This window comes from Crotalus tigris, unplaced genomic scaffold (genome assembly GCF_016545835.1).
Source record: "Crotalus tigris isolate CLP2741 ecotype Arizona unplaced genomic scaffold, ASM1654583v1 scf7180000019483.1746242, whole genome shotgun sequence".
NCBI classification, from domain to species: Eukaryota; Metazoa; Chordata; class Lepidosauria; order Squamata; family Viperidae; genus Crotalus; species Crotalus tigris.
In genome coordinates, this window is record NW_024097562.1 from 1,403,871 (window position 1) to 1,430,000 (window position 26,130).

General features: G+C 39.1%; 1 protein-coding gene across 8 annotated transcripts in view; it reads right to left on the bottom strand.

The window, feature by feature from the left end:
- Nucleotides 1-26,130, bottom strand: part of FIP1L1 (factor interacting with PAPOLA and CPSF1) — a 36,988-nt gene that overhangs the window by 7,549 nt on the left and 3,309 nt on the right. For 2 of the 8 annotated variants that reach the window (XM_039362913.1, XM_039362910.1), the window contains exons 3-16: nucleotides 25,414-25,474; nucleotides 23,881-23,984; nucleotides 19,729-19,790; nucleotides 19,393-19,500; nucleotides 18,700-18,830; nucleotides 18,353-18,421; nucleotides 14,516-14,625; nucleotides 11,113-11,220; nucleotides 9,843-9,936; nucleotides 9,076-9,232; nucleotides 5,429-5,434; nucleotides 4,787-4,813; nucleotides 4,342-4,396; nucleotides 1,713-1,768 (exon numbers count right to left, since the gene is read on the bottom strand). In XM_039362913.1, coding sequence (XP_039218847.1) covers nucleotides 1,713-1,768; nucleotides 4,342-4,396; nucleotides 4,787-4,813; nucleotides 5,429-5,434; nucleotides 9,076-9,232; nucleotides 9,843-9,936; nucleotides 11,113-11,220; nucleotides 14,516-14,625; nucleotides 18,353-18,421; nucleotides 18,700-18,830; nucleotides 19,393-19,500; nucleotides 19,729-19,790; nucleotides 23,881-23,984; nucleotides 25,414-25,474 — 1,148 coding nt within the window. The remainder of the gene's footprint in view (nucleotides 1-1,712; nucleotides 1,769-4,341; nucleotides 4,397-4,786; nucleotides 4,814-5,428; nucleotides 5,435-9,075; nucleotides 9,233-9,842; nucleotides 9,937-11,112; nucleotides 11,221-14,515; nucleotides 14,626-18,352; nucleotides 18,422-18,699; nucleotides 18,831-19,392; nucleotides 19,501-19,728; nucleotides 19,791-23,880; nucleotides 23,985-25,413; nucleotides 25,475-26,130) is intronic. The other 6 variants (XM_039362915.1, XM_039362914.1, XM_039362916.1 and 3 more) reach the window with 5 other exon arrangements.

Here is a 26,130-nt window from a genome sequence, read left to right on the forward strand (position 1 = left end):
AGGTCCCGTAGTCCAGCCCCGTGCTCAAGGTAGGAAGCCTTAACCCAGTGTTTCTCAACCTTGACAATTTTAAGGCATGTGGACTTCAACTCCCAGAATTCCACAGCCAGCAATGCTGGCTGTGGAATTCTGGGAGTTGAAGTCCACATGCCTTAAAATTGTCAAGGTTGAGAAACACTGCCTTAACCCATCCCAGAAAAATGGTTGTTTGTTAATCTTCAGCAATGGAGCACCCATAATTCTGGAAGGCAAGCTGTTCCAGTGATTTACTGTCCTCACTGTCAGAAAATTTCTCCTTACACCTAAGTTGGATCTCCCTTTAACAAACTTCCATCCATTGCTTCTTGTCCTGCCCTCAGGTGCTTTGGAGAACAGGTTGACCTCTCTTCTCAAGTACTGGAAGACAATTATTATACCTGCCCCAATCCTTCTCTTCTCTAGCCTAGACATGCTTAGAACTCTAAGCATCTATCTGTAAAATATGAGTACAGATCTTTGTACTAAATGGCGCTGAGTCAGACTGCTCAAGGTAACATTTCTGAATTCTTCCGACAACAATCCAAAAGCAAAATGGAATAGCAAAATAAAATTTTTACAATGTGGATATGCTCATGAGTCTTCAGATATGCAAATCCTGCATGTCTTCTTGCGCTGTGAGGATACTGGTTCTATTTTGTTTTGCTTTTCCATGTTAACGGCCATCGTTTATTGAAAAATAGAAAACCCAAAGCCCAGAGGCAAGATGTGCCCCCAATCTCCTGGCCTTTTGGAAATATCTGAATATTTAAAGACCGGGCTCTGCCATCTGACTTGAAGTTCACAGAGGAACAGGCATCCCTGGGACTGATTTAGTGACCTGAATTCTCTCCCCTGCCTTTTAATTACCTTTTAATATTGAAATGTAGTATCATTGCTTCCGTTTTAATTTTTTTACATTCACTTTTTGCTTTTAACATGTTATCTGTACATCGCCCGCAGTCCTTCTGTGAAGGAGATGGGCAGCTTTTAAATTTGATAAATAATAATTTCAGAAAAAGATATTTGCAATTAACTGTTATATATAGCATGCTACAAATATACAGGTAGTCCTCAACTTATAACCATTGGTGTTAACAATGATCCAGAATTATGACAGCCTCAGGAAGGGTACTTTGCAACCTGCTGCACAACACTTCGGCTTGTCTCAAAACGTTGCATCCTCACCCCAGCAGTTATGTGATTGTGATCTGGGTGCTTGGCAACCTGTTTCCATCTATGACCAGCTGTCAAGCACTCCACAAACTTATTATCACCATTTGCTACCTTCTTGGCCAGCTTAATCAGAAAGTCAAGATTGAACGACCTAAATGCGTAATGACCACAACTAGGAAGCGCCAGGATTACGGTTGTTGAGAAAAGCAGTCACGTGGCATCTTACTTAACTACCACTTTGCTCAACAACTGAGATTCAGTACTAAGGATGGATGTAAGTCAAGGACTACCTGTATTTTCAGATAACTGACTCTCCCCACGACCCCCTTCACAATATGGCCGGAGACTGGTGCCTGCTAATGGATGCTTGACAAATGAAAGATGCCACACGTAATAAGACAAACTTAGGAAACCCAATAATATATTAGATTGTTAGTGTTCCTGTAGACAATAAGAAATTTTAAATATGAAAATACAACAAGCCAAGTGACATTTTCAAGCAGTGAACTAAAGTCACTTACCACCACCATATGGAAATGCACGAGCAGAGCGGCTATCATAACCAGAGGAATGTCCACTGTTGGGAAATAAATATAAATCAACCCCTCTTTCATATTTAAGTTTCTGTTCAAATTAACCAATTTCTATTGCATTAAAGGTCCAGTTGCTAACTATTCATTTGTTTGCAAGCCTAAAAAATGATTAATCTTCCACATGCTGTATTAAATCAGTATGGGTTGCCACTGTCAATTGGGTGACAGTGCTCTGAACATACTATGCCTTCAGCTCTGAGGAATAAATTAAGGCAACTAGCTACCTGATCCATCTTTGCATGTATAAAGAAGTTTATCAATATCTTCTATGCTCCCTGTGATTTTATCTTCATAAAAGGGGTGAGGGTCGGAAGCAAGTCTGTTTGGGTCCTTCGTGCCCAGCCTTGTTGTTATTTTTGCACCTCTCTACACACTCTGCAACAGAAAGCCTTACGAAACTACATGTTAAGGCAAGCAACAGACCCAATTCTCTGCTTTCTGTTCCTACTATAACATGGATGTATTCATCTTTGACCTATCAGCCCAATATGCCTACAAATAGTGCTGTCCTGCTTCGTTCATATCCTGTCTTTCCATCTTACAGGTCACACTGAGGCAGCCAACTATATTAGGAAGGCATCACCGAACAAAATGGCTATCTCCACGGAAGAGAACATGGGAAAAACAGTTCTTCCATTAGAAAAGACATTGAATCTTGCCCCTGATATCGTTCAGCCAGTTGGTGAGGTGAAACAGATCTGGCTCTATGGCCAAATCCAATCCTCCCGCTGCTAAAACAGAGAAAAGCTTTGATCACAATTAATACATGTAGTTTGGGTTAAACCAGGGGTAGGCAATTTTGGCTCTTTTATGACTAGTGGACTTCAACTCCCAGAATTCCTGAGCCAGCTTGGCTGGCTCAGGAAATCTGGGAGTTGAAGTCCACATCTCATAAAAGAGCTAAGGTTGCCTACCTCTGGGTTAAACCTTTACCCTCACTGGTTGTTTTTATTTATTCATTTATTCTAGGAGGTATTTACCATTAAATTGTATTAAATCATAAATTATATTAAACCAGAAAATTAGTCATTAATCTTGGGTGCTTGGCAGCTGGCCCACATTTACAGCTGTTTGGGGTCCTAGGACTACAATTTACGACATTTTACAGCTGTTTGGAGTCCTGGGACCCCAAACAGCTGTAAATCTGGCATTTATGCCTGGTTTCCAGCAAAAAGCTCTCCACGGTGTTTCTAGCTATGGGTTCACTTTATGACCACTACGTCTGCTTAATGACTACCACAAGAAAGTTCATAAAACCGATGGGGTCACATGGTAACTTGATTTATGACTGCCATGTCTTACGACTGAAATTGTGGACTCAATTACAGTTGTAGGTCAAGGACTAGCTGTACTTAGGGGGGGGGGGTGTCAAGGTTTCTACCAGATAGAATCCAGAGACCTTCCAGAAGAACAACACTAAAAAAGCAAAACATCTAGTGCCCAGGTTACATTTCCCTGAATCAGAAATTTACAACGATTAAAAAACATATTATATGCTCGAAGCACGAAGCTGAAAACACCAGCCTGAAGATGACGAATGGGACTTCGTCGAAACGTCGCCAAGACACTTCCAATTTTACGCGGGAGAAAACCCGAACAACCAAAGACCTACATACAAACACCCGCGAAAACCTCAGAATATATATATATATATAGGCAGATTATTGCTATTTTGTCTAGTCCTGTCCCAGGCTTTTTAATTTTTTTTAAATATGCTTTATTAATTTTTTAACATAATCACCTTAATATTCGGTAAACAGTGCATTGTCTGGGTTTACGTTTAAAAAACATTCATTAACAGTTAATTTCTATAATCTGTAATCCACATGTTAACTATATTTGATTTCCTCTTTTCCCCATAATGTTCTCTTTTACCAACCTTAAGTTAATACAATTCTTGTTGTTTTAATGAGTGATAATTAAGTATAAAAGTTTTCTAACGTTTCTACAAGTAATAATTGCATAATATTCCTTTTCTATCTAGTCATTCTGGGTCCGAGCTTTTTTAACTAATAAGAAGGAAACCAAATGCATAAGAGTTGCTCAACTAATATCTAATTTCAGACTTCAAATCTTATTTGCTGTCCCCAATAGTTTTATCTGTACTGTCCATATCCCCGTATCTCTACAACTTTTCCAAGTAACCCTGATCTTCGTTCTACCTACGCCAGTGGTTCTCAACCTGGGGGTCGGGACCCCATTTGGGGTCGAACGACCATTTCGTGGGGGTCGCCAAACAAGGCTGTCTGCCATTTTTTCCCCCCTTTTCTTTGGCCACGCCCCTGGCACCTGGTGATGTATAAGTGGTTGGGGGTCACCACAACATGGGGAACTGTATTATGGGGTCGCGGCATTAGAAAGGTTGAGAACCACTGACCTACCCTAAAGTGGCTGCGGAAAACCACAAACTTATAAAGCAGGCTTCCATTCAGTTCCAGGGAATCCAAACGGTAAAAAAAAAATATATATTAAACGGTATTTTTATTCAAATTCACATCATAGCAATTATTAAAATAAACAAAGTCCTTTTGACGTCAGATTACAAACTAAAATTTACCTTTCTATAGTTGGTATAAGGGAAGGTGGTGGTCCTCCAGGTGGGGGAGGAAAGCCTGAAATATTTAATTAAAAGGTTGGTTTACATTGAAAACGAATTCAAAATTAGCTTAGTGCAATTAGTCGTGTCCCAGCAATAAACCAACGCAGCAACTTTTAGTAAAACTTTGTAGCAAACAAAATGATAGAATAATGCCAAAATAAAACAGTCTGCTTAGTTTATTATTATTTTATTGTAATTCTGTACACTTAAATATATTCTAAGGTTCTTCTTCTAATTCTTCAACTACTTTTGAGCAAGCTGGTAACTCAAATCAGTATTAATGAGATCCTCCAAAGAAAGCTGAGTGCATTTTTTTAAAAAGTGGGATATACTCAGATGGTCCCTATACCCAAAAGGAATTCACAGTTAAGTTTCATGCTATTTTTAAAATAAATAAATATACCTGGCGGTGGCACAGTTATTGGTATACCTAAAACAAAAAAGATGCACCCAATCATTTCAGCAATGAGTTTATATTGTCTCATTCCCATATTGCGGTTCCCATATTGGCACTATGGCATCCGTGCCAACAACATATTATTAAAGAACCAATAGGAATTGGCGGTGACTTAATTCCTATCACCAATCCGTATTGATTTCATTCCAGAAACGTTCTCTGTGTGAATCTAACACAAACAGCCGAACCCAGTCATTTGTGGCCATGTCCATGCAAATAAATGAACAAATTAAAAAAAAAAAAATTCTACCACATGCACCCACGATAAAATATCTGCCCAACAAATGTGCTGGCACTGTTTCCACATTAATGACTTTAAATCTGTTGAGCAAGAGTAGATGATGACAATATTTAAATAACGAAGACACAATACAATTAGAGTGTTCTGATTACATTTCAAAAACCTTTCAATATATATGTAGCGTTAAACTCCAGGGACCATACCATCTGGACAGGAAATTATGTTACTCATAATAAACATGTTATAAAAAGGCAACTCTAAAAATATTAATTTAAAAATAACATCTTAATCGTTCTTTTCTTTGTAAGAATACACAAGCACGTTTCAATGGAAAAAAAAAAACCCACCTGTGCCTTTATATCCTCAATGTTAATAGACAAGACAGCAAGTTCAAAATGTAAAATGACAGGTTAATGTTAGCTGGGCCATACGGTTCTCATTAAAAGAGCTTAAAAAAAAAAGAGAATAATCCTCCTAGTGACACATCATACCAATCAGGGCTGTTTGATAAAACTAACTCTAGCAATGATGAAATGCCTGATCCCTGACTATTTATTTGGAGAGAACGGGAATTAAGACCAGTAGAACACATTCATATTATAAAATGTCGTAGGAACAAGTACATAACATAGTTAATTCTGTTGATTCAATGGTTTTGTCCACTTTGTTCATAAATCCTAAAAAAACTCAGTTGTTTCTTTATACCATTCAGTACTATTCTCAGTAATAGTTAGTCAGCTTTTTAGGTTTATATATTTTTAAACAATAGAAATTCTTTCGGTCTCCAAAGATATTTGCATCACAAATAGCTACCGTATTTTCCAGCGTATAAGACGACTTTCTAAACCATGCAAATCTTCTCCGAAGTTGGGGGTCGTCTTATACGCCGAGTCGTCTTATACGCCGGAAAATACCGTATTTTCCGTCGTATAAGATGACTTTTTAACCATGCAAATCTTCTCCGAAGTCGGGGGTCGTCTTATACAATGAGTCGTCTTATATGCCGGAAAATACGGTAACTGAACACAGAATCAGAGCTTCAAAGAAAAAAAAAATCCCTTTTCAAAGGATCATCATAAGGATGTTTTATATTGGAATGTATGAAAACTTTCCAGGCAGAGGTTCCAGTTAATAATGGCTGAGAAGAAACTTCTCTATCCCACTAGAGGAGGAATGGGCAGATTTTAATTTTGGTTTGCTCTTTGAAGATGAAATGCTGCAAACCTGAAAGAGCCAATGCTACAATACTCCCCCCAATTGTTTCCAAATGTATGAAACTACAAGTGATTTTAAAAAAAAGGAAACTCTCAAGGCAGGCTCATGTGATAAACCTGCACCTCCTGCTTCCACGATGTGCTGGACTGATGAACTGACTGCACGTGCAGATGTGACCGAGCGAACGTCAATAAAAATCTGACTTCGTGCCTCCCCAAAAACTTTAGAATAGTGTTTTGTTTTTTCTCATTCCTCACTTTTGTCTCAGGTTTCATCGACCCGTTACAAGTACAGATATACAGGTAGTCCTCAACTTACGACCACAGTGGAGCCCAAAATTTCCGTGGCTAAGTAAAACATTTGTCAAGTGAATTTTGCCCCATTTTATGATTTTTTTCTTGCCAAAGTTGTTTTAAGTCAGTGGTGGCGAACCTATGGCACACGTGCCAGAGGCGGCACTGAGAGCCCTCTCTGTGGGCACCCATGCCTTTGCCCCAGCCCCGCCTCCCCCCGCAGCCCTCTCCTCACCAGCATCCCCCCCCCAGAGGAGAGTCACCCCCGAGTGCGGCCTGTGCAGAGCAGCACAGCCAAGGACATGGCAGCTGGGCAGCGGGGACAAGACTCCGCCATCACGCCCCATTGCACGCAGTTGATGCTGCGAGGCGTGGGCGGACTGGGGGCTGCCATGGCGCTGCTGGGCCGCCTGGGTGATCTGCGGCAGGCCGTGGGGGCAGTGGGTGGCCCTGTGGACAGGCGGGGTGCAGGGATGGAGAGGGGGGAGGGTGGGGGGCGGGGCGCGGGCAGGCCCGGGTTTTCGGCATTCAGTCTCTATAAGGTTCGCCACCACTGTTTTAAGTGTATCACTGTAGTTATTAAGTTAGAACCTGGTTATTAAGTGAATCTGGCTTCCCCACTGACTTTGCTTGTCAGAAGTTTACAAAAAGGGATCACATGACTCTGGGGTACGGCAACCGTGGTAAATATGAGTCAGTTGCCCAGCATCTGAATTTTGATCATGTGACCACGGGGATGCTGCAATGGTTATACGTATGAAAAACGGTCGTCAGTGGCACTGAAACTTTGAATGGTCACTAAATGAACTGTTGTTAAGTTGAGGACTAGTTGTAGTTATGCTGAAATCCACGCCACCCCATCAAATCATGGTTGTTGTTCAAATTCAAAAGATTCCAGTCTAATTATGTGACAGGCTTGTTATCTGGTCAATTATATTGCTAGAAAACAATTGCTATGATCTAAAATAGAAAAGCTACACAATATGTGAAATTAATTTAGTGAAATTCATTTCCAAGCGCAGATGCTCAGGATTCTACTTCAGAACAATATAGTAGTTTTGCTCCTTCCCATTTTTTTGTACAGCCTAAATATATTTAAGCACAGAGTGACAAAGGCTATGAATGTGTCAGGAAAAGAGAAAGTTTCCTACTGTTTTGACAAAAATAGATATAGGTAATATTTTAATCCGCATTTTGGGGAAAGAAGCATGCAACCATGAGAGGGAAGGAAGAGTACACAGGCAAGAGAAGAAATATTGAACCATCTCAAAGCTATTCTTAGATGCATTAGTGTAATCTTACGTTCAATTAAGCAGATTTCCTTGTAATTAATTTTGTAATCCAACCTTAGTTTGACCCTAACTACAGGTGAAAACGTTCCATGTAAATGTTCGTTTTATGAATTCTAAAAGTTATTTACTTCCAAAACCTAACATGCAGCAGTTTATATAATTGTTTGTCACGTTATTTTATTTTAAATGAAATAATTATGAATTTTATTTTTTTCTTTATCCGTCAGCTCTCAGTAAACTACACTCAACTATGATACGTTACTGTTGCAGCTGTGGTGTGAACTATAAGGAAAGTATACTATATTTCATTAAGTGTACCTTTCAATATGCCGTCTCTGTTAACTAAATCACCAATATTGATCTGGAGAGCTATGCTTTCATTGCTCTTGCCAAATCAAACAGGCCGGATGATCAAAGGAAAGTGGCTGAGTAGTGCTTCCTTATTTAAAGAACATTCTCCCTAGAGGGCTTATCTCCTGACACCTACATTATGATCCTTCTGGATCCAAGTGAGCATCTTAATTTTCTGGGCACATTCCACCCAATTTTTTATTACTAATTTGTCAGTTGCTTACTGCAAATTCAAATGCTCTGTTTTATGGCTGTTGTTTCTATTGATTATGATCTATTATGCTGCTGTTTCTGTTTTACATTCCATATAATTTGGATAGTGAGAAAATAACAATTGTTGGATTGTCTAAAACTGAAGCAAATTACTAATAAAATGCGCTCTGCAAACACCTTCAGCATGATACCTAACGAGGGCTAAGGTGATTTAAATTAGCCAACAATTTATGCTGTCCCATTTTAAATGTTAAGGTGGTGATCAGAAGACAGCTAGTCCAATAACATCATTTGTACTTTATGTTAGTTCCAATTCCCCGTGAAGCAAATTACCGCTGAATGAAATCCTCCAAAGAGCAGGAACCATTTACTTAGAAGGGACAGCACAGAAATAATTATAATCTTTCAGGAAAAGAGGAGAAATGTGAAAAGTACTTTGGACACGGGAACACCCTCTTCAAGAGAAACAATTCTTAGAAGCCACGCAGAATCTTAACAGTTCCAAATAAACTGAATTTTGCTAGAACGTGTCTAATTCTAAACATATACAACACTGTGGTTTCAGGTACAGATGAGGAGCACATACTGTGACTGAAAACACTGTCCTTTCCCCCCCCCTTTTCTTTTTACCTGGAGGAGGAATTAGAGGAGGAGCAGTACTAACGGATGGAGGCGGTGGAAGGAATGGAGGTGGAGGAAGATGGGTGGGTGGAGCTCCTGGAGGGAAAAACGGAGGCGGCTTGGAAAAATTGTTGTCTACATCACTGCTGGAGCGTTCAGACAGAACCTATAAATAAAACCAATGTTATACTTGCCTTTGGACAAAAAAGGAGCAGAAAATATACTTTCCTCCTCTTAGGGGCCTTCTACATCTAACTAGCATTTGCATTTGTCCATTTCTATTCTATGGCATGTGCCACCAATCAGTGTTCTATATTGCATAAAGAAGCCCCTACATCAGGGGTCTTCAAACTTGGCAACTTTAAGACTTGTGGACTTCAACTCCCAGAATTCCTCAGCCAGCTCTAGCTGGCTGAGGAATTCTGGGAGTTGAAGTCCACAAGTCTTAAAAGTTGCCAAGTTTGAAGACCCCTGCCCTACATCTTTGGGGATGGCAATGAACACACGACACGCTTTCATGGATGATTCCTTCACTAGAAGCAGATTCAAAATCTTTCAATCTGAAATTCTCTCCAACTTCTTCTATTCCAGGTATCGAATGAATACAGCCGTGGCTTGATCGTGAGTCATATTTAGAGTTTATTTTTTTTTTAATTTTACGTATCAAACTGTTAACACATAGCGTCATTTCACCTTCTCTACTGATGTAAGATGGAAGCATATTTTGGGAATTGGGGGCGGAGGTTATTTTGTTTTACATGTATTAAAAAACAAACCTGAATATTGCTATTCTCATTGGCCCGTCGTCTTCCCTCTACCCGGCTGATTGTAATGGTCTGTCCAATCACATCTATTACCCCAGGTAGTCGCCTGAAAAAGGAAGCGCAAAATCTTACTTCATAAAACGTTAAAATAAGTGCAATTGCTTTGAAAACTTTAAGCCCTGTGTAAGAGTCACAAAACAGGGATTTATTTTGGCTTATAAAAGCGCAGGAAATATAGTTTTTTTTTTCTTCTACATCAGCTATTCCAGTTTGGTGCCCTCCAGATGCGGATTTCAATCTTTAGCCAGCAAGGCTAGACAGGAATTTGGAGAACTGAAATTCAATACATCTGAGGGGCATCAGGCTATGGAAGTCTGCTGTAATGAATAGTATAAAATCCCCAAGAAAAAGTAATTTACAGATCTGCTTTAAGCAGGATTGTTGCTGGCAAACAATGGTATAGGATCTCCTGCTTGAGCAGGGGGTTGGACTAGAAGACCTCCAAGGTCCCTTCCAGCCCTATGATTTTATGTTTCTATGTTTCTGCTGTTAAAACAAGTTGTGACCCAAAGTGGGCACAGGTAAAATTCATCCTAGCAAGTCAGATACAATTTCCAAAACCTTGATTGCTGACTTCCATTCAAAAACTTAATAGTAGCAATCCTTTTTTATTTCTATACAGAGTTTAAAAAAAATTACAGGATGAATCCTGAGGGAGAAAATAATTTAAAAATGGATTGGTACTCGTGAAATTTGCTGAGTTAAGAATTAAAAAAATTACAGGATGAATCCTGGGGGAGAAAATAATTTAAAAATGGATTGGTAATCATGGAATTTGCTGAGTAAGAATTAAAAAATTACAGGATGAATCCCGGAGGAGAAAATAATTTAAAAATTGATTGGTACTCACAAATTTGCTACCCCTAAGTGAAATAGCAGTGTTCCATGTCTTCATTTTTATGATCGTCATGAAAAAAGAAACGAAGGAAAATCCTAACCAGCTTTGATGAAATTAACCCAGAAACACTATTCTATTTTCAATTTCAATACTTTCCAATTCCGTAATGAAGTATACATATAAAATACTCTCCTCACAATTCCCAGAATCTAGCTGGGCATTACTAGCGTGATTAATCTGTATTTATACTTCCAAATCAGTGTTGGTAAAACAGGCTATGTACCCAAGTCCAGTCCGATTCCATCTACTGAGGGAAAAATATGGCATTATAATATTTTTATTTTTTTTAAAAAAAAAAGATCACATGCTTTAAATTTTTCTTACCTTAGTTCAGGTGACTCAGCTCTCCCGTACCGAGCCTGCCACTTCACAGTGCCTGAACTGTTTTTTCTGACTGCAGGGCCCATCTGCGACTGAGAAGAGGCGCTGTTTCTGGTGAGATAAATGTTCTAGGTCTTTCTTTTCTTATGTTTCTACCTTTTCCTATTATGAGACACTATTTTTTACCCTGGCTCTCTCACATTAATTGCCCCCCAGCTGCACCTTTCTGCGATTCCATTAGGCAGGATCATTCTAATAGTGGTCCACAGATGCTTTAACAATATTCACTAACTCAGTGGATTTCTGCATCTCGTATTAACCTAAGTCTGGGGTCTTCAAACTTGGCCCTTTTATGACTTGTGGACGTCAACTCCCAGAATTCCTCAGCCAGGCACGTTTTTGCCTGGCTAAGGAATTCTGGGAGTTGAAGTCCACAAGTCATAAAAGGGCCAAGTCTGAAGATCCCTGGGATAGAGCTTTACTTTTAATCAGGTAGTTATCAGAGGAGCTGATCATAGTTTCACCTCCTTTTATTTATATTTATATATCACATTTAAAAACTGTCCGTCTCCCTCACAGAGTGACTCTGGATGGTGCACAAATAGACGTAAAACATAAAAACTATATATAAATATTATAATGAAAGCAATTTAAAAATAAAAAGCTGCAATAAGGATAGAGCGGGGGTCTTCAAACTTGGCCCTTTTATGACTTGTGGACTTCAACTTCCAGAATTTGTGCCTGGCTGAGGAATTCTGGGAGTTGAAGTCCACAAGTCATAAAAGGGCCAAGCTTGAAGACCCCTGACCTAAGTGAAAGCACAAATACACAAACTATTGACTTCTCCAGCAAGATGACCAAATAGAGCTGGCTTTATCCAGGTACCGTACAGATGCAGAGAAAGAAGCTTTGATTTGCTTTTGGTTTATTTTTCTGTTTTGTTTCAAGAAAAACAATTCAGATTCTCTGATTCACCATCAGCATCAACACAGATAGAACCATTCGTAATATATATTCATGGCGAAAGAATTGTAACGTTTATAGAATCCAGGAATTAAATATAACACTTTTAAATTGCTGGGCCTGAGCCTAAAATATAGAGGGTTGTTTTTTTTTACAATAATGCACTGCTTGATAAATATCAATTTTTCCCCATCTGAAATTTCTACAATCTTTTCATATGAGTAGAAATTGGCATTTCTCCCCCCTACCACACACATACACAACCAGAAAAAGGACAATATATAAAAAGATGGCCAGTGCTTTCAATATTTGTAATGTAATACAAATACTCTTGTTTCCCTTACTTCTAGGGCAGTGTTTCCCAAACCTGACCATTTTAAGGCATGTGGACTTCAACTCCCAGAATTCCATAGCCAGCGTTGCTGGCTGTGGAATTCTGGGAGTTGAAGTCCTCATGCCTTAAAATTGTCAAGTTTGGGAAACACTGTTCTAGGGACACACACAACCCCCCCCCCACCAAATCAATCAATCTTTATTTAGCCATAGACCAGCAAGCAGAATATAGAGATCAGTTAATATATTTTCTAAAATATCTAAGAGGGATTAGAGTTAATACTATGACGTACTGTGCAGGCTATTAAGCAGTACGTGGCTGTGGAAAGAGAAATGAAATCAGATTGATCTGCTAAGAACATTTTAAGCTAAAACGGACTAGAACAAGCAGGGTATTTCATCAAAAGTAAAAATAAAGGTAAATGCAATTTTTTTACCAAGTAAAACTAATGATCGAATTGATTAAACACCTGAAACCAAAGAAAGTTCCTGAAGAAAATGATTTTATCTCAGCAGAGGTGATCCAAAACAATCTAGATAGGTGGGTCCCTGTTCTGGTTTCACTTGCATCAATAATTGATCCCCCATGATTGGGGCCTAGCTCTGGTCATTCTCATCCACAAAAGAGGAGATCTACCTGCCAATTACATCAACCTCCCATCAACCTCCCTTGTGGTCAGCAAACTATACACCAGACATTTTATAACAAGCTCATGGACTAGATCAAAACTGACAATATTTTGCCTCAGGAGCAGGCAGGCTTCAGAGAAGGCCACTCAATCTTGGAGTCATGCTCTAACTCCCCCCACCCAGCATCTAGTTGAAAAATACTCATCACACAAAAAACTATGATCATTTATTTGAGAAAATCCAAATGAATTCAGTAGAGGCCAACGTATATCATACAAAACAGGGTTATTAGCTTTCAATAGGATTCAACAGGATTGTGAGCTTGTGGTCAAACTACCTTATCTATATCTATATAAATAAAAATATAAATGTTCGTTTGTTCAAAATCTTAAATCTCTGAAAGTTCTTCACCGACTGCTTTGAAATTTTGACACAACGTTGCATTCGAATACGCGCGTGTTTTTATATACCTATATTATATAGATGTCACACCTGTGACAGGTAAAAACATGCTTTTTGTGAAAAACAGCGCCATCTGTTGGACGTAAAAGCAACACACGCTACGATTTCAGACAATCTCTATATCTGCACAGACAATGGAACAACAAAAAATATTGTATACCCACAAGCATTGTGAAATTAAACATATTACAAACGTGCGCTTTCTCTTTTCTTTTTTTTCCATTTAACCAGACTGAGCCACAGCAACGCGTGGCCGGGAACAGCTAGTTATATAATAATTAATAAGAATGTCAGCAAAATCAGTTTAGCCTGAAATAAAGCATCATGAAAGAAATTAAGCCGGTTGTAAGAAAATAATGACTAAAAGGAAAACAATATAATTCTTTTCACGTTTTTCCCGATTGTATTACTTTGCCTTACCTAATATGTCATTCAACTACATGCTCAGTATGTACTGACTTTATATATTTGGCCAATGATAGGCAAGTCCTGTGACCTCTTCAAAACTAAATGTGCATTTTTTTTTTTAATTGATCACATACAAGAAGAGCCCTGACTACAGCCTATCCCAAACAGGTCTGATCCAACCACAAAAATTATAGATATTTGTGTTTAAGCTGCTAGGCAATGTTTGTTTATATATGCTTAACAATACAGAAGTAACGTTATGGAATTCAAAGTAGTGACCTCAGCCCAAAATAAATGCATACTATAAACCTTTGTAAAATATAATCAAAAATCAACTGGCTTCTAAACATACTTAAAATAGCACCAACGTGTTATTTAGATGCAAATAATCCCTGTTGACAATCACTGACTACCAACTTAGAGGTTCTACAAACTACTGATTGCCGCTGACAGTCTATATCTCAAATTATATCAAGATTTACAACCAAAGGATGAAAAACACAAGATGTGAGAAGGTAGTGATGTTTTGTTCAGTTTTAAAAAGGGATGATGGCAACCTGGAAACATTTCCTGTCTTCAGCTGTTCAGAAATGTTGACTAACCAACTGACCTGTTTGATGGGACTCCTGTCTTGAATAAGGGTGGGGGAGATGTAAACTCAGCTTTGACTGGTGGAAGTGCTACTTCTTTCTCCATATTTCCAGTTCTGCCCTGCTGCACCTTCGGAATAAAGTTTCTTCATTAGCGTTACCTATTGCAAAATAAAGGATCTCTTCCAATAAATTACAATAGCAACAACATTCTGTAATTCCTAAATAAAAATGCTCACACTAGCAAACTGGTTATTGTGGCTTCCATTCAAAATCCCTCCCTACTTCATTTGTCCAAGGAAATGCCATTTCTCAAAAATTCCAACAGCCACCCTGAAAAAATAAATTGTTTTCAGAACAGGGGAGGGTAATTTAAAATTTAATCTGTAGTATTATAAAGCAGGGGGGAAAAAATCAAAGTAACAGTCTAAATCCACCAATGATTTGTGTTTTTAATGCTTCAGTCCCTGCAAAGTGTTTAACAAAAGTGTATTTCTTCAGTATGGAATAGGAATAAAAACTGAGAATTATAGAGTACTTCTAACCAACCAATCTTCTACCAGTCAAACTCAGCTCCACTATAGGAAAACAGCTCCATATGGCATATTTACGGAAAAGTAGCTAAGCATCTGGTGCTCTATTTCGATCACTCCTTAAGTTACTTTTCTCAAGCATCAAAAAGTCAAACATGCAAAAAAAAATTTTTTTTATTAAGCAAAGCCTGGACTAATATACCTGGACTAATATTTTCCTGAAGACTGATAAGGTTCACAATAACTTCCACTTGCTATTAAGCAAAGCAAATTGAACTGTATGCATAATAGACAAATAAAACCTAAACGATTGGCAGTTATTAGTGGGGGAACATAAATGTATTGCTCCTCAGATAAGGGGGAAGCAAAAATACTGTAGGGTTATAAGCACAGTTTCTGTTTTTAAAAAAGATTTTTTTGAATAAGGTAGGTAAAATATCCTGCACTAATACTAGTTGGGAGAAGAGTTTCATAGCTCTTACTGTATATTTAAAAAAAAAACACTGTAAACTATAGTAATGTTCTTTTCTAGCCCTTTAAGAGCACTGGAGTTTATCATCTTAGGCCTATTTTGGGAAAGCATAAAGTGATTAACAGGTTATGATGGAGCATTAGAATACGTAGAGTTACTTCTACATAACAACAATTGATAGTTTTCACATTTTTCATCAGATTGCGTTAGTGAAAAGCATGGATGGACATTGTAGCATTATGGAATATTACAGAAAAGCACACCTCTGCTCAGACACCTGTGATGTTGATAAATCTGGAGTTGAATGTAGAATGTAGAAAATGTGGTTCAAATCCTCAATTATGAGGTAGCCTTGATCAAAGTCTCTTAGATAATATGTACAAATAAAATAGTACATAGACATGATTTTAAAAAAAAAGTAACAAAAGAAAGCCAATTTAAATCTTCATATTAGCCCTGTTTATATTTACCTTATACCAATTCTTCAGTATCAAATGTTGAACAAATACTGCACACACTGATTGAAAACATGGCGCCCTATCCAAAATTTCTATACATATTCCCCTGTGAACATAAAATATGTAACCTGAGCAACAAGGTTACAGATGTTAAACTGTCAGTATTTACATCTGTTTTCCTTTTTAACTAATAAAAGGCTAAAATACTCCAGCTTATTACAGGCAGGAGAATAAAAAAGAATAATTGGGAGCCAACCAGCCAAAACATTCTCCACGAGATCCCTTTTCTATTGTGTTTTAAAATAGCATTTTATTAAAACAATGAAACAAAACAACTGAAGTTTTTCTTCATGGGAAAAATAAGCACATAGCATGCTTGCTGTGTTTTATTAAACTGTTATGTGTTAGTGTAAAAAATAAAGATTAGCCTTATGGCAAAATTAAGACAATTTTCTCAAAAATATATTGGTTTCTAAGTACCTATCCCAGGGGTAGGCAACCGTGGCTCTTTTATGACTCGTGGACTTCAACTCCCAGAATTCCTGAGCCACTTCAATTCTGGGAGTTGAAGTCCACGAGTCATAAAAGAGCCAAGGTTGCCTACCCCTGACCTATCCATTTCTTCCTATCATGTAAGTGGCACATATTTACTTGATGTGCATTTTCCCCCCCTCAGGCATTCTCAAATGCCTAGTCAATGATAACCATGTATCTAGTTCAGTGGTTCTCAACCTTTTTAATGCCGCGACCCCCAACCGGTCATAAGTCGAGGACTACTCAACCGGTCGTAAGTCGAGGACTACTCAACTGGTGCAGCACCGTTTGCAGAATGGGACTTTTGGCGGGCTCAGCAGGGCAGAGACAGCCTGGACAATGCCTATTGGCTTTTGAAAGCCAATAGAATTAGACTCTATTCAAGAGAGTCTATTCTATTGGCTTTCAAAAGCCAATAGAATAAAAGGGAGTAGCACAGCTAAGGAAAAGGGGGGAAAAAATGGCGGACTGCGTTGTTTGGCGACCCCCGTGAAATGGTCGTTCGACCCCAAATGGGGTCCCGACCCACAGGTTGAGAACCACTGGTCTAGTTGATAACTTCTTACACTGGCATGAGAGTTCAAGCTCTACCACAACAAAGTCTTGTCTAGAATTGTCTTTAGCCTTAGAAGCACTCAAGAAAAATCTAGAATTTGCTGCCTCACGATGCCACTGAGCCTAACAACTAAAGTCCTCTAGGGCGTATTAGAGGTTGGCGATTACTATCTATGGCTATTCATCAAGTTTGTGATCCTGATTTACGACAATCTAATGATGTTTTACATACGAAGGGAAGGATGTGCAAAAGTATTTGTACATGAACGGTTCATGGAGCAGTTGTTTTTGGTGGCTTGTGTCTAAAAATATGGGTGGTTGATTCAGCTAGGGAGCTGTTTTGTCTGAATATGGGCTGAAATGATTTGTTACTGGAAGTAGTATTTTTCAGGCAAGGAGAGTAAGGTTATTAGCAACAGTCCGGGGGGGGGGGGAGATGACACTGCAAAAGGATGAGGTGCACAATGGGATATGCAGCAATGCTACACGAAGGCAGGAGAATAAGTGTGGCACACATTAGCCTGTATCCTGTGCGTTTTGCTTTAGCACAGTGGTTCTCAACCTGTGGGTCGGGACCCCATTTGGGGTCGAACAACCATTTCACGGGGGTCGCCAAACAAGGCTGTCCGCCATTTTTCCCTCCTTTTCTTTGGCCACGCCCCGGCACCCGGTGATGTATAAGTGGTTGGGGGTCACCACAACATGGGGAACTGTATTATGGGGTCGCGGCATTAGAAAGGTTGAGAACCACTGCTTTAGCAGAAATTAAAAAAACAAAACAAAAAAAAAAACATTCCAGGGTTCATTTCCATCACACTACGCCTCCCCCAGTGGCAAAACTTTCAGAAAATTATGGTTGCCTTTGTTTTGTTTCAGATTCGAAATTACACACATATTCTGTTTGGGGCACATTCTTACATGGAGAATAAACTTCTTCGGTCAGCAAAATTCTGCCTGAACTTCATTTTTGAGTTGGGCCACCAAGAGAGAGAAAGCAAGGATCAAATACCAGACCAAAAAATGATACATGAAATCTGTAACGGAGTGACGTATCCCACTAAAATAATGCAGCATACACATTACGTAACTGTCACAGCAATCATTAGTACATTATGCCATCAAATCATAGGGTTGCAACAAGAAAGATAAAATACGTGATTCTACATGCAGCACATCTGGAGAACGTATTTAAAAAAAAAACTGGAAAGAACCAGCTACGCCCACTTTTGTGTTTAGACTCAAAACCTGGAAGTGGTATGGCAAACAGTTAATTAGAGTGACTAAGGAAAGTTTACCAACATTCACCTTAAAAAGACTGTATGTGCCATCTGGAATCTCTGCCCGTGGCGTTACTTCCATAGCAATGTCTTCGGCCTAAGTTAAATAACACATCGCCCATTAAAACACCACATTATGGACTGATGGGCTACATCACAACTAACAACAGGTTGCAAGCTAGTTGCAGTTGGTGATTCCACATTACCAACACAGAGGCCAACAAGGAAATGGAGCAAAATGGCTGGATGATAGGAACAAGGAAGGAAGGGAATGAACTGCTGAACCACACAAGGGTTGCTAACACTGTGTGTGGAGTCTAACTTTGGAAGGAAAATGGTTCTACAATGGTAAAACAAAGAGATTCTTTCCATTACCGTGATTTTATTTGTCGCTGCGGTAACGGGTAAAATTTCAAGTCCCATTCGTATCCTCTTTTGTTTTTCACAGTAAGCTTTCCAGGTCTCTTCATTAAACCCATAATTGAAATAATCTGAGAGATCAGCGCCTTAAAAGAAAACCACAAACATTCTAGGAGTTAAATGCAACTACTATAAAAATGTGTAGGAATCCGGCCTTCCACAATGCTTTCTAGCTACTGGTTTTCCAAAATGAGAAGCAGCTGAATAACCATTTTGAAAAAAGACCCTCTTTTTACAGCACTCTCTTTTGTTTACTTCCCACAACCATTTAGCTATGTTTTATTACTTAGCGGTGCTTCAAAGGGGAGGCACTTTTTCCTATGTTAGATAAGCCGAAGTAGCTAAAAAAAAATCAAAACATTCCGAGTAAAAAAACTTAAAAAGGTAAAAATGCAAAACACGCAGCAACATGTTCTCATGCATCAAATCCAACTGAGTTAATACTTATATTTTCCTCACCTCTTGGAAGTAGCTTTATTACAAGTATTGGGTGTACAACATGCTGTGATTAAATTCTTCCTGAAACAGGAAATATGAACGCATTTCGTGCATTTAGATAAAACAAGGCAATCGAATTTCTGCTCACCTCTGGAGTTTCGACGACCTGTTTTTTTACAATGTTATTTATTTCTGTGGAAAAATGCTTACCTGGTTTCCTCCAAGGTTTATCTTCAAAAGAATCCAAATCCACTTCTAATAGCGGAACACCATTAATGCTTCCTGGTGCATCAAGATCAACTCCCTTCACTTTTGAGCCTATAAAAAAAGAATACCTATTTTATACGATACGTGTACATATTAAAAAGTTCCTATAGTGGAATTAAGGTGCTTATTTCCTACACAATGGCAGTCATGAGCCTGATAGTTACTGTTCTTATAAACGTTCTCTTACACGGTGACAATGATCTTAAGAGACACTGCAGCCCAGAGCAAATAGCAATATTTTTCCCATTTTCTTTCTTTGAGCTCACGGCAAATGCTTACCAGACGATCCATAAGTCCGCCCTCCTGTTTTAATATTGAGATTCACTGGTGCTGCTCCATACCTAAAAAATAACATTTTTATAGTAAAGGGTAAAAGATGAACAAGATGGTTGAAGAAATGATTTAAAAAAGTGTTCGGATGTGCAGTGGTGTGCACTCACACCAGCGTTAAAGAAAGCGACAATTTCTGGATCAGCACAGAGACTTGGAAGTTTTCCCTCAGTTTTCCATACACACACGTACAAGTAGTCCTTGGGTGACAGTGACAATTGGGACTCTAATTTCCACCACTTACTGACATAATTGTAAAGCACACTGTCACACGGCCACACTGCTTACCAGTTCCAGCACTCCCAATTAAGTGAGGAATGTGCAATTGCTTCACTTTGCCGAATGTCTTTTGGAAACACAGTCGCAACTTCCATCTTGGTTTTTTTACTGTATTTTTTTTTCCTTTTTACTTGTGCCTGATCCGAACAGAAAATAACGTACGTAGCTCAGATTGAACAGTGGAGTTGTTGGTGCTCTCTTGAGGTTGGCTGTTTACTTGCACACAGTTCATTACTCGACTAGGCAACATCATTAGTGCTAGTGAACGTGGCATTTGCTCTCAGTTTATATACAGTCACTTGTATTTAAGCTAGTTTTATATGACTGAAACTGACAGGTAAGCTGCTGTACATGCTGTACAAAGGGAGCAAACCCCACACTTAACTCGCATTGATTCTGTAGAGCAGTGTTTCCCAAACTTGACAATTTTAAGGCATGTGGACTTCAACTTGAGTTGAAGTCCTCATGCCTTAAAATTGTCAAGTTTGGGAAACACTGCTGTAGAGTGTCTCTCTACTTCATTTACATTTAAAGAAACATTATTTATTATCAACTGTGACAAGTATTGCTGAAGTTTCAAAACAGCGTAAAATGATTTGGGACATAAGACGAAGTAATCAATTTAGCCTTTTTAGAGCATAAAGCTATCTTCAAATCTATTACAGCAAAGTAAAAAAAATGAATTTTGTAGATAGCACTGGACTTCTCTAAAAGTGACACTAATTGAAACAGCACTTAGCCATAGCGCCTAGATTTATATACCACTCCGTAGTGCTTTACAACCCTCTCTTAAGCATCTTGGCCCTCTCCCCCCAACAATCTGGGGTCCTCATTTTACCAACCTCGGAAGGATGGAAGGCTGAGTCGACCTTGAGCCGGTCAGGATCGAACTCCTGGCTGTGGGCAGAGTTAGCCTGCAATGCTGCGCCACCACGGCTCCTAATAAATAACTCTACGTTCCACAGAAAAGTACCTTTCGGGCGTCTTTAACGGCAAAGCCCATTTTGAACTTTTGTGAGGACTTAGAAGACTTTGGTAATGAATGCAACTGTCAGGAATAAAGCAAGAAAGAATACAGAAGGAAGGCCCGCAGGAAGGCAGATGGTGGCTGCTGGGAGCAAGCAAGTGGAGAGAGCGGGTTGGAGAGGGAGGGCAAGGATGACGAGAAGGGATGTGTGGGTCAGGAAAGACACAAGAGGCACAGTGCGGGTCAGATGAGATCAGGGCAGCCTCTTTTCCTCAGCCTTCACAAGACAGCAGGAGGCGTTCTGCAGGGGCACAGGAGTGATTGACAGGAGTAAAGAAGGGCCTGGGGAGGGTGAGTGGGTGGGGAGGCTTGCCCAGCAACGTGCAACCTTCCCCGTCAGGCTCCCCACTGACTTTCCTGGGGAAGCATGTGGGGAAAAATGCATGCGCAGCAAACTGCCATGCTTCCCCCCCACAAACCTCATAACCTTTGGATGCCCTTTGGCCCAATGAAACAGCCAGAAGGTCATCCCCTTTTGACTTAACGCCTCACCTACCTAAATAGATAATATGCTTAAGTTACTTCCTATCTCTTCCTGCCTTTGTCAGTTCTTTCTCCTTTTGATCTACCTGTATTTGTTCTTTACCTTGTCTCTGATCAGGTAATATGTTACTAGAAAATAGTTGCTTATATGAAGGAATTTTCCAATGAAGAAACTTTATGTCAGCATCTAATGCTTAAACTTATGAATGTGAAATGTCAGCATTTAATGGTAAAGCCTATGTATGTAAAAAGTATATAAAAACCAATAAACACAGATATTCTCAAGCTGTCTGAAGCCGTGACAAGCAGCTCTGCAGCAGCTTCAAATCTCTGCTCAAGGCCTGCCTGAGTCTTTTTCTTAGCGTCTTTACAGAAGCTGGCAGGAAAGGTAGCAAAGGGCCACCGTGCAGTCTTCGTGGGTCCTTGGCGACCCGCCGTACGTGAGAACAGGTGGCCAAGAACCCAGACTGCAATCATGTCACCAGAAGAGTTGTTGGGAAACTCCAAGGACCATTCATTCAGTAACCTGAAATGGCCACTGACCGAATGGTCAAGTCTGAGGAACTACCCTGTATATCTCTTAGAGATGTGCTGATCAATTCACTGAGAAATATATGAATGGGAAAAAGGAATGCTTATTGCACATTTGATATAGAAAAAGCACGTGATATAATGTCAGGTGCAAACAATCCGATGCGTAGGTGGAGAGTTCAAACCAATCTCCCCAGACTTCTTGCTTTCCTTTGGGGATAGACAGACAGACAGACAGATAGATACATATGCTACGATAGATAGATAGATAGATAGATAGATAGATAGATAGATAGATAGATAGATAGATAGATAGATAGATAGATAGATAGATATGCTAGGATGGATGGATGGATGGATGGACAGATGTCTTTTTTTGTCATAGGATGCCCAGAACGGAGTTCCGGTACCTTTTTTGGAGCTTAAAATGGGAGGGGGAGGCAGTCCTAGATGTCTTGCAGTTATGCAAAAATTCGAGGCTAACTCCCTGCCTGGCTAGGCATTTCCCAGCGAATGAATAGGGCTGAATTGTGAAGTATTTTATACAAATATAAGATCACTTTTCTGCATGTGGTAAGGGCGTGTGCTTGATATAAACCAGGAGTGATATGCTGCAAACACTGAGCAGGGAGTATGAGAAGGAGGTGTGGTAAATGTGTAAGGCGTGTTTGTGATGACATTAAGTGGCATGTTGATTAGGGAGGTGAATGTGCTTTTCTATGTAGATGAGGCTGCAATTGGCTGAAAATCCTAAATGACTTACAATGAACAAATCGTATAAAGCAGGGGTAGGTCACCTTGGCTCTTTTATGATTCGTGGACTTCAACTCCCAGAATTCCTGAGCCAGCATGGCTCAGCTTGGAAACCTCTCCCTTTCCCCTCAGCATGGCTGGCTCGGGAATTCTGGGAGTTGAAGTCCACGAGTCATAAAAGAGCCAGGGTTGCCCACCCCTGGTGTAAAGCAATTACTCATATGGTTTTTGAAATCTGCCGTTATCAAACAACAAGATAGCAACGTTTGATAGACAAGAGAGTGAACACCTGCAAATTATACAGACAAGGTGAAGTATTATTACAGTACCATAGTAAACAAAGCTGTGCACTTTGGTAGCACGTTGACTAAAGATGAGGAAATGAACCGGAGATATTTTAAGGTGTAGAAATACTAGCGTATAGGACAATATTTATTTGCTTATTGGTTCAAGCTCTAAAATAGAGCTTACTCCAAAATAAAATACTGTAGAATACTGCAGATTTTGGATTTTTGCTCTTTTTGCTTTTAAGATATAGGGTCCTTTAGCTCAGTGGTTCTCAACCTGTGGGTCGGGACCCCATTTGGGGTCAAACGACCATTTCACGGGCGTCGCCAAACAACGCAGTCCGCCATTTTTTCCCCCTTTTCCTTAGCTGTGCTACTCCCTTTTATTCTATTGGCTTTTGAAAGCCAATAGAATAGACTCTCTTGAACAGAATCTAATTCTATTGGCTTTCAAAAGCCAATAGGAATTGTCCAGGCTGTCTCTGCCCTGCTGAGCCTGCCAAAAGTCCCATTCTGCAAACGGTGCTGCACCAGTTGAGTAGTCCTCAACTTACGATCGGTTGAGCAGTCCTCGACTTACGACCGGTTGGGGGGGTCACGGCATTAAAAAGGTTGAGAACCACTGCTTTAGCTGGAAGCAATTGTTACTGGCTTCAAGGTAACAAAGGAAGGGATTTTTTTCATAAGTCTGCCTTAGCTCAGAACCTGAAATCCAAATGATTTAGGGTTTTAACAACTTACCCATACTGCGGTGCTCCTGTTTTAATATCACCAATAGTGACCTGAACATCATCTTCATCATCATCACTATCGCTGTCACTGTCATCTTCGGCCTCTGCCACTTTCTAAAAAAAAAAAAAAAGGCTATAATTAGAAATTACATACAGTTCAACTAACTTTCTTGATACTATTTGAAAAGGCAGTAAGCTAAAAGGCTACTGAAAGAATCTTTTGTGGATGGACAAGACCAACCAAGAATTTGGGGGATCTAATGAAAAGGGTTACCTTTTGGAAAAAGGCAAACTCTTGTGTTCCACCATAAGAACCTTACCCCGTCTCTGAAACATGGGGGTGGCAGTATCATGGTTTGGGTTTGCTTTGGTGCCTCTGGACCAGGATGGCTTGCCACCACTGATGGAGCTAGGAATTCTGAATTGCACCAGCAAATTCTACAAGAAAGGGTCAGGATACCTGACGGTGAACTAAAGCTCAACACCAAGTGAGTCATGCAGTAAGACAATGACCCAAAATACATTAGTTGTACAGCCAAATAATGGCTAAAGCAGAAGAAAGTTAATGTGTTGCAATGGCAAAGTCAAAACCCTGACCATAATCCTATAGAAATGTTGTGGAAAGACCCAAAGTGTGCAGTTCATGCAAGAAAGCTCACCAACATCTCTTGAACTGAAATGGTTTTATATGGAGAAATGGGATTAAAATTCCTCTCAGCTGATGTGTAGGACTGATCAACAGTTTTCAAAAACATTTGTTATTGGTGTCCAAGTATTGTAAGTAAAGGTTCACATATTTTTGCCATACACAAATCTACAGCTTTGGATCACTTTCCTCAATAGAGAAATGAAATATGTCCTGTGACTCATTGTTTTTAATCAAGTTTTAGGACTTCTGTGGAGAACAGATGCATTTTAGGTCATATTTCATGCAATAATATTGAACATTCGAAGGTGTTCTCAAACCTTTAAGCACAATGGTACCTGGAACACTACGAACAGGACACACACACCAAGTGAAAAGAAATCTGCCAGCAATCTCAAACCAATAATAGTTATTGGGGAAAGTCCTGCACTCTTTTCTAGCACATCATTTAATCACTCAGCATGAGATGTGCAAAGTTATCCTCATACTCTCAAGGCTAAGGACAATTTCAGTACTGTTAACATTTGCATTCCGGACTGAATTTATCACATAGTGAATGAAGTCTAATAAAATAAGTTAATCATAAATTATAGGGATATTCAAAGTGCTCCATTTTGGGGACAAAATGTTTCAGGGAATCCTAAAGAAATAAATAAGTTTCTCTTCTGTACTAGGCCAATCTAGGATTGTCATGGAAGCTTTTTAAACTTTGGAAGTGATGCAATCAAATTGCAGGGACGGAAGATGTTCCCCCAAACATTCTGTTTCCAAAATAGACCCACCGCTAACAAATTATAGACCCACAGTCTATATCCAATTGGTCCTCGTGAATGGCTTGCTCAAAATTTTAAAAAAATGTTATATAAATGTCTGTAGTTCTTGTTTTATAAGGAATACCATTTTTACTACGCCATTTTCAGCTGCTGTGTCTTCTTCATTTCTTGTTGGGGTTGGAACACTTAAAGATAAAATAAAAGACATTAGCTGGTTTACAGGCACTGGCACTGTTTTAAAAAATAAGTGTAGTTTAAATTATTGGATAGCAAATGCTAATGTTTTTCTGAATTATGCTTTTGCTAGGAAAAGAAACAACTTTCTTTTTCTGCAAAACTTTTCTTTCTGGGAAATATACATTCAGCAATTAAGCAGAGTAATACTTTGTTTCATTTAATTTAATGTGATTTCAGTGACGTTATACATTATTATCTCTTTCATTGTCCCCATTATTAAAGAATCAAAGTAACCACGTTAAAAAATTTGTAGAGCATAGACTGTGTGAAGAAGTATTCAATAGTGATATTTTGTACCCTATATATAATTAATCTAAGTTTAGAAATGACATATATTTTAGTTTTAACATATCTAGACAATTACGGCATTGACACTCAAGACAAAGGGTCTCTACTCATAAGAGGACTCTACTCATAGGAGATTCTACTCACAAGGCCAGTGTAGAATAGGATTTTAATAACACTGATTTATCATATTAATCACAAAAGTAAATCAGAAAAATGCTCATTAAAATTCTTTTTTTCAGTCCATAAGGCTCCAATTCAACTAGGATTTGAAATAAATTTAGCATAGATGACATTACTTAATATGGTAATTAAATAT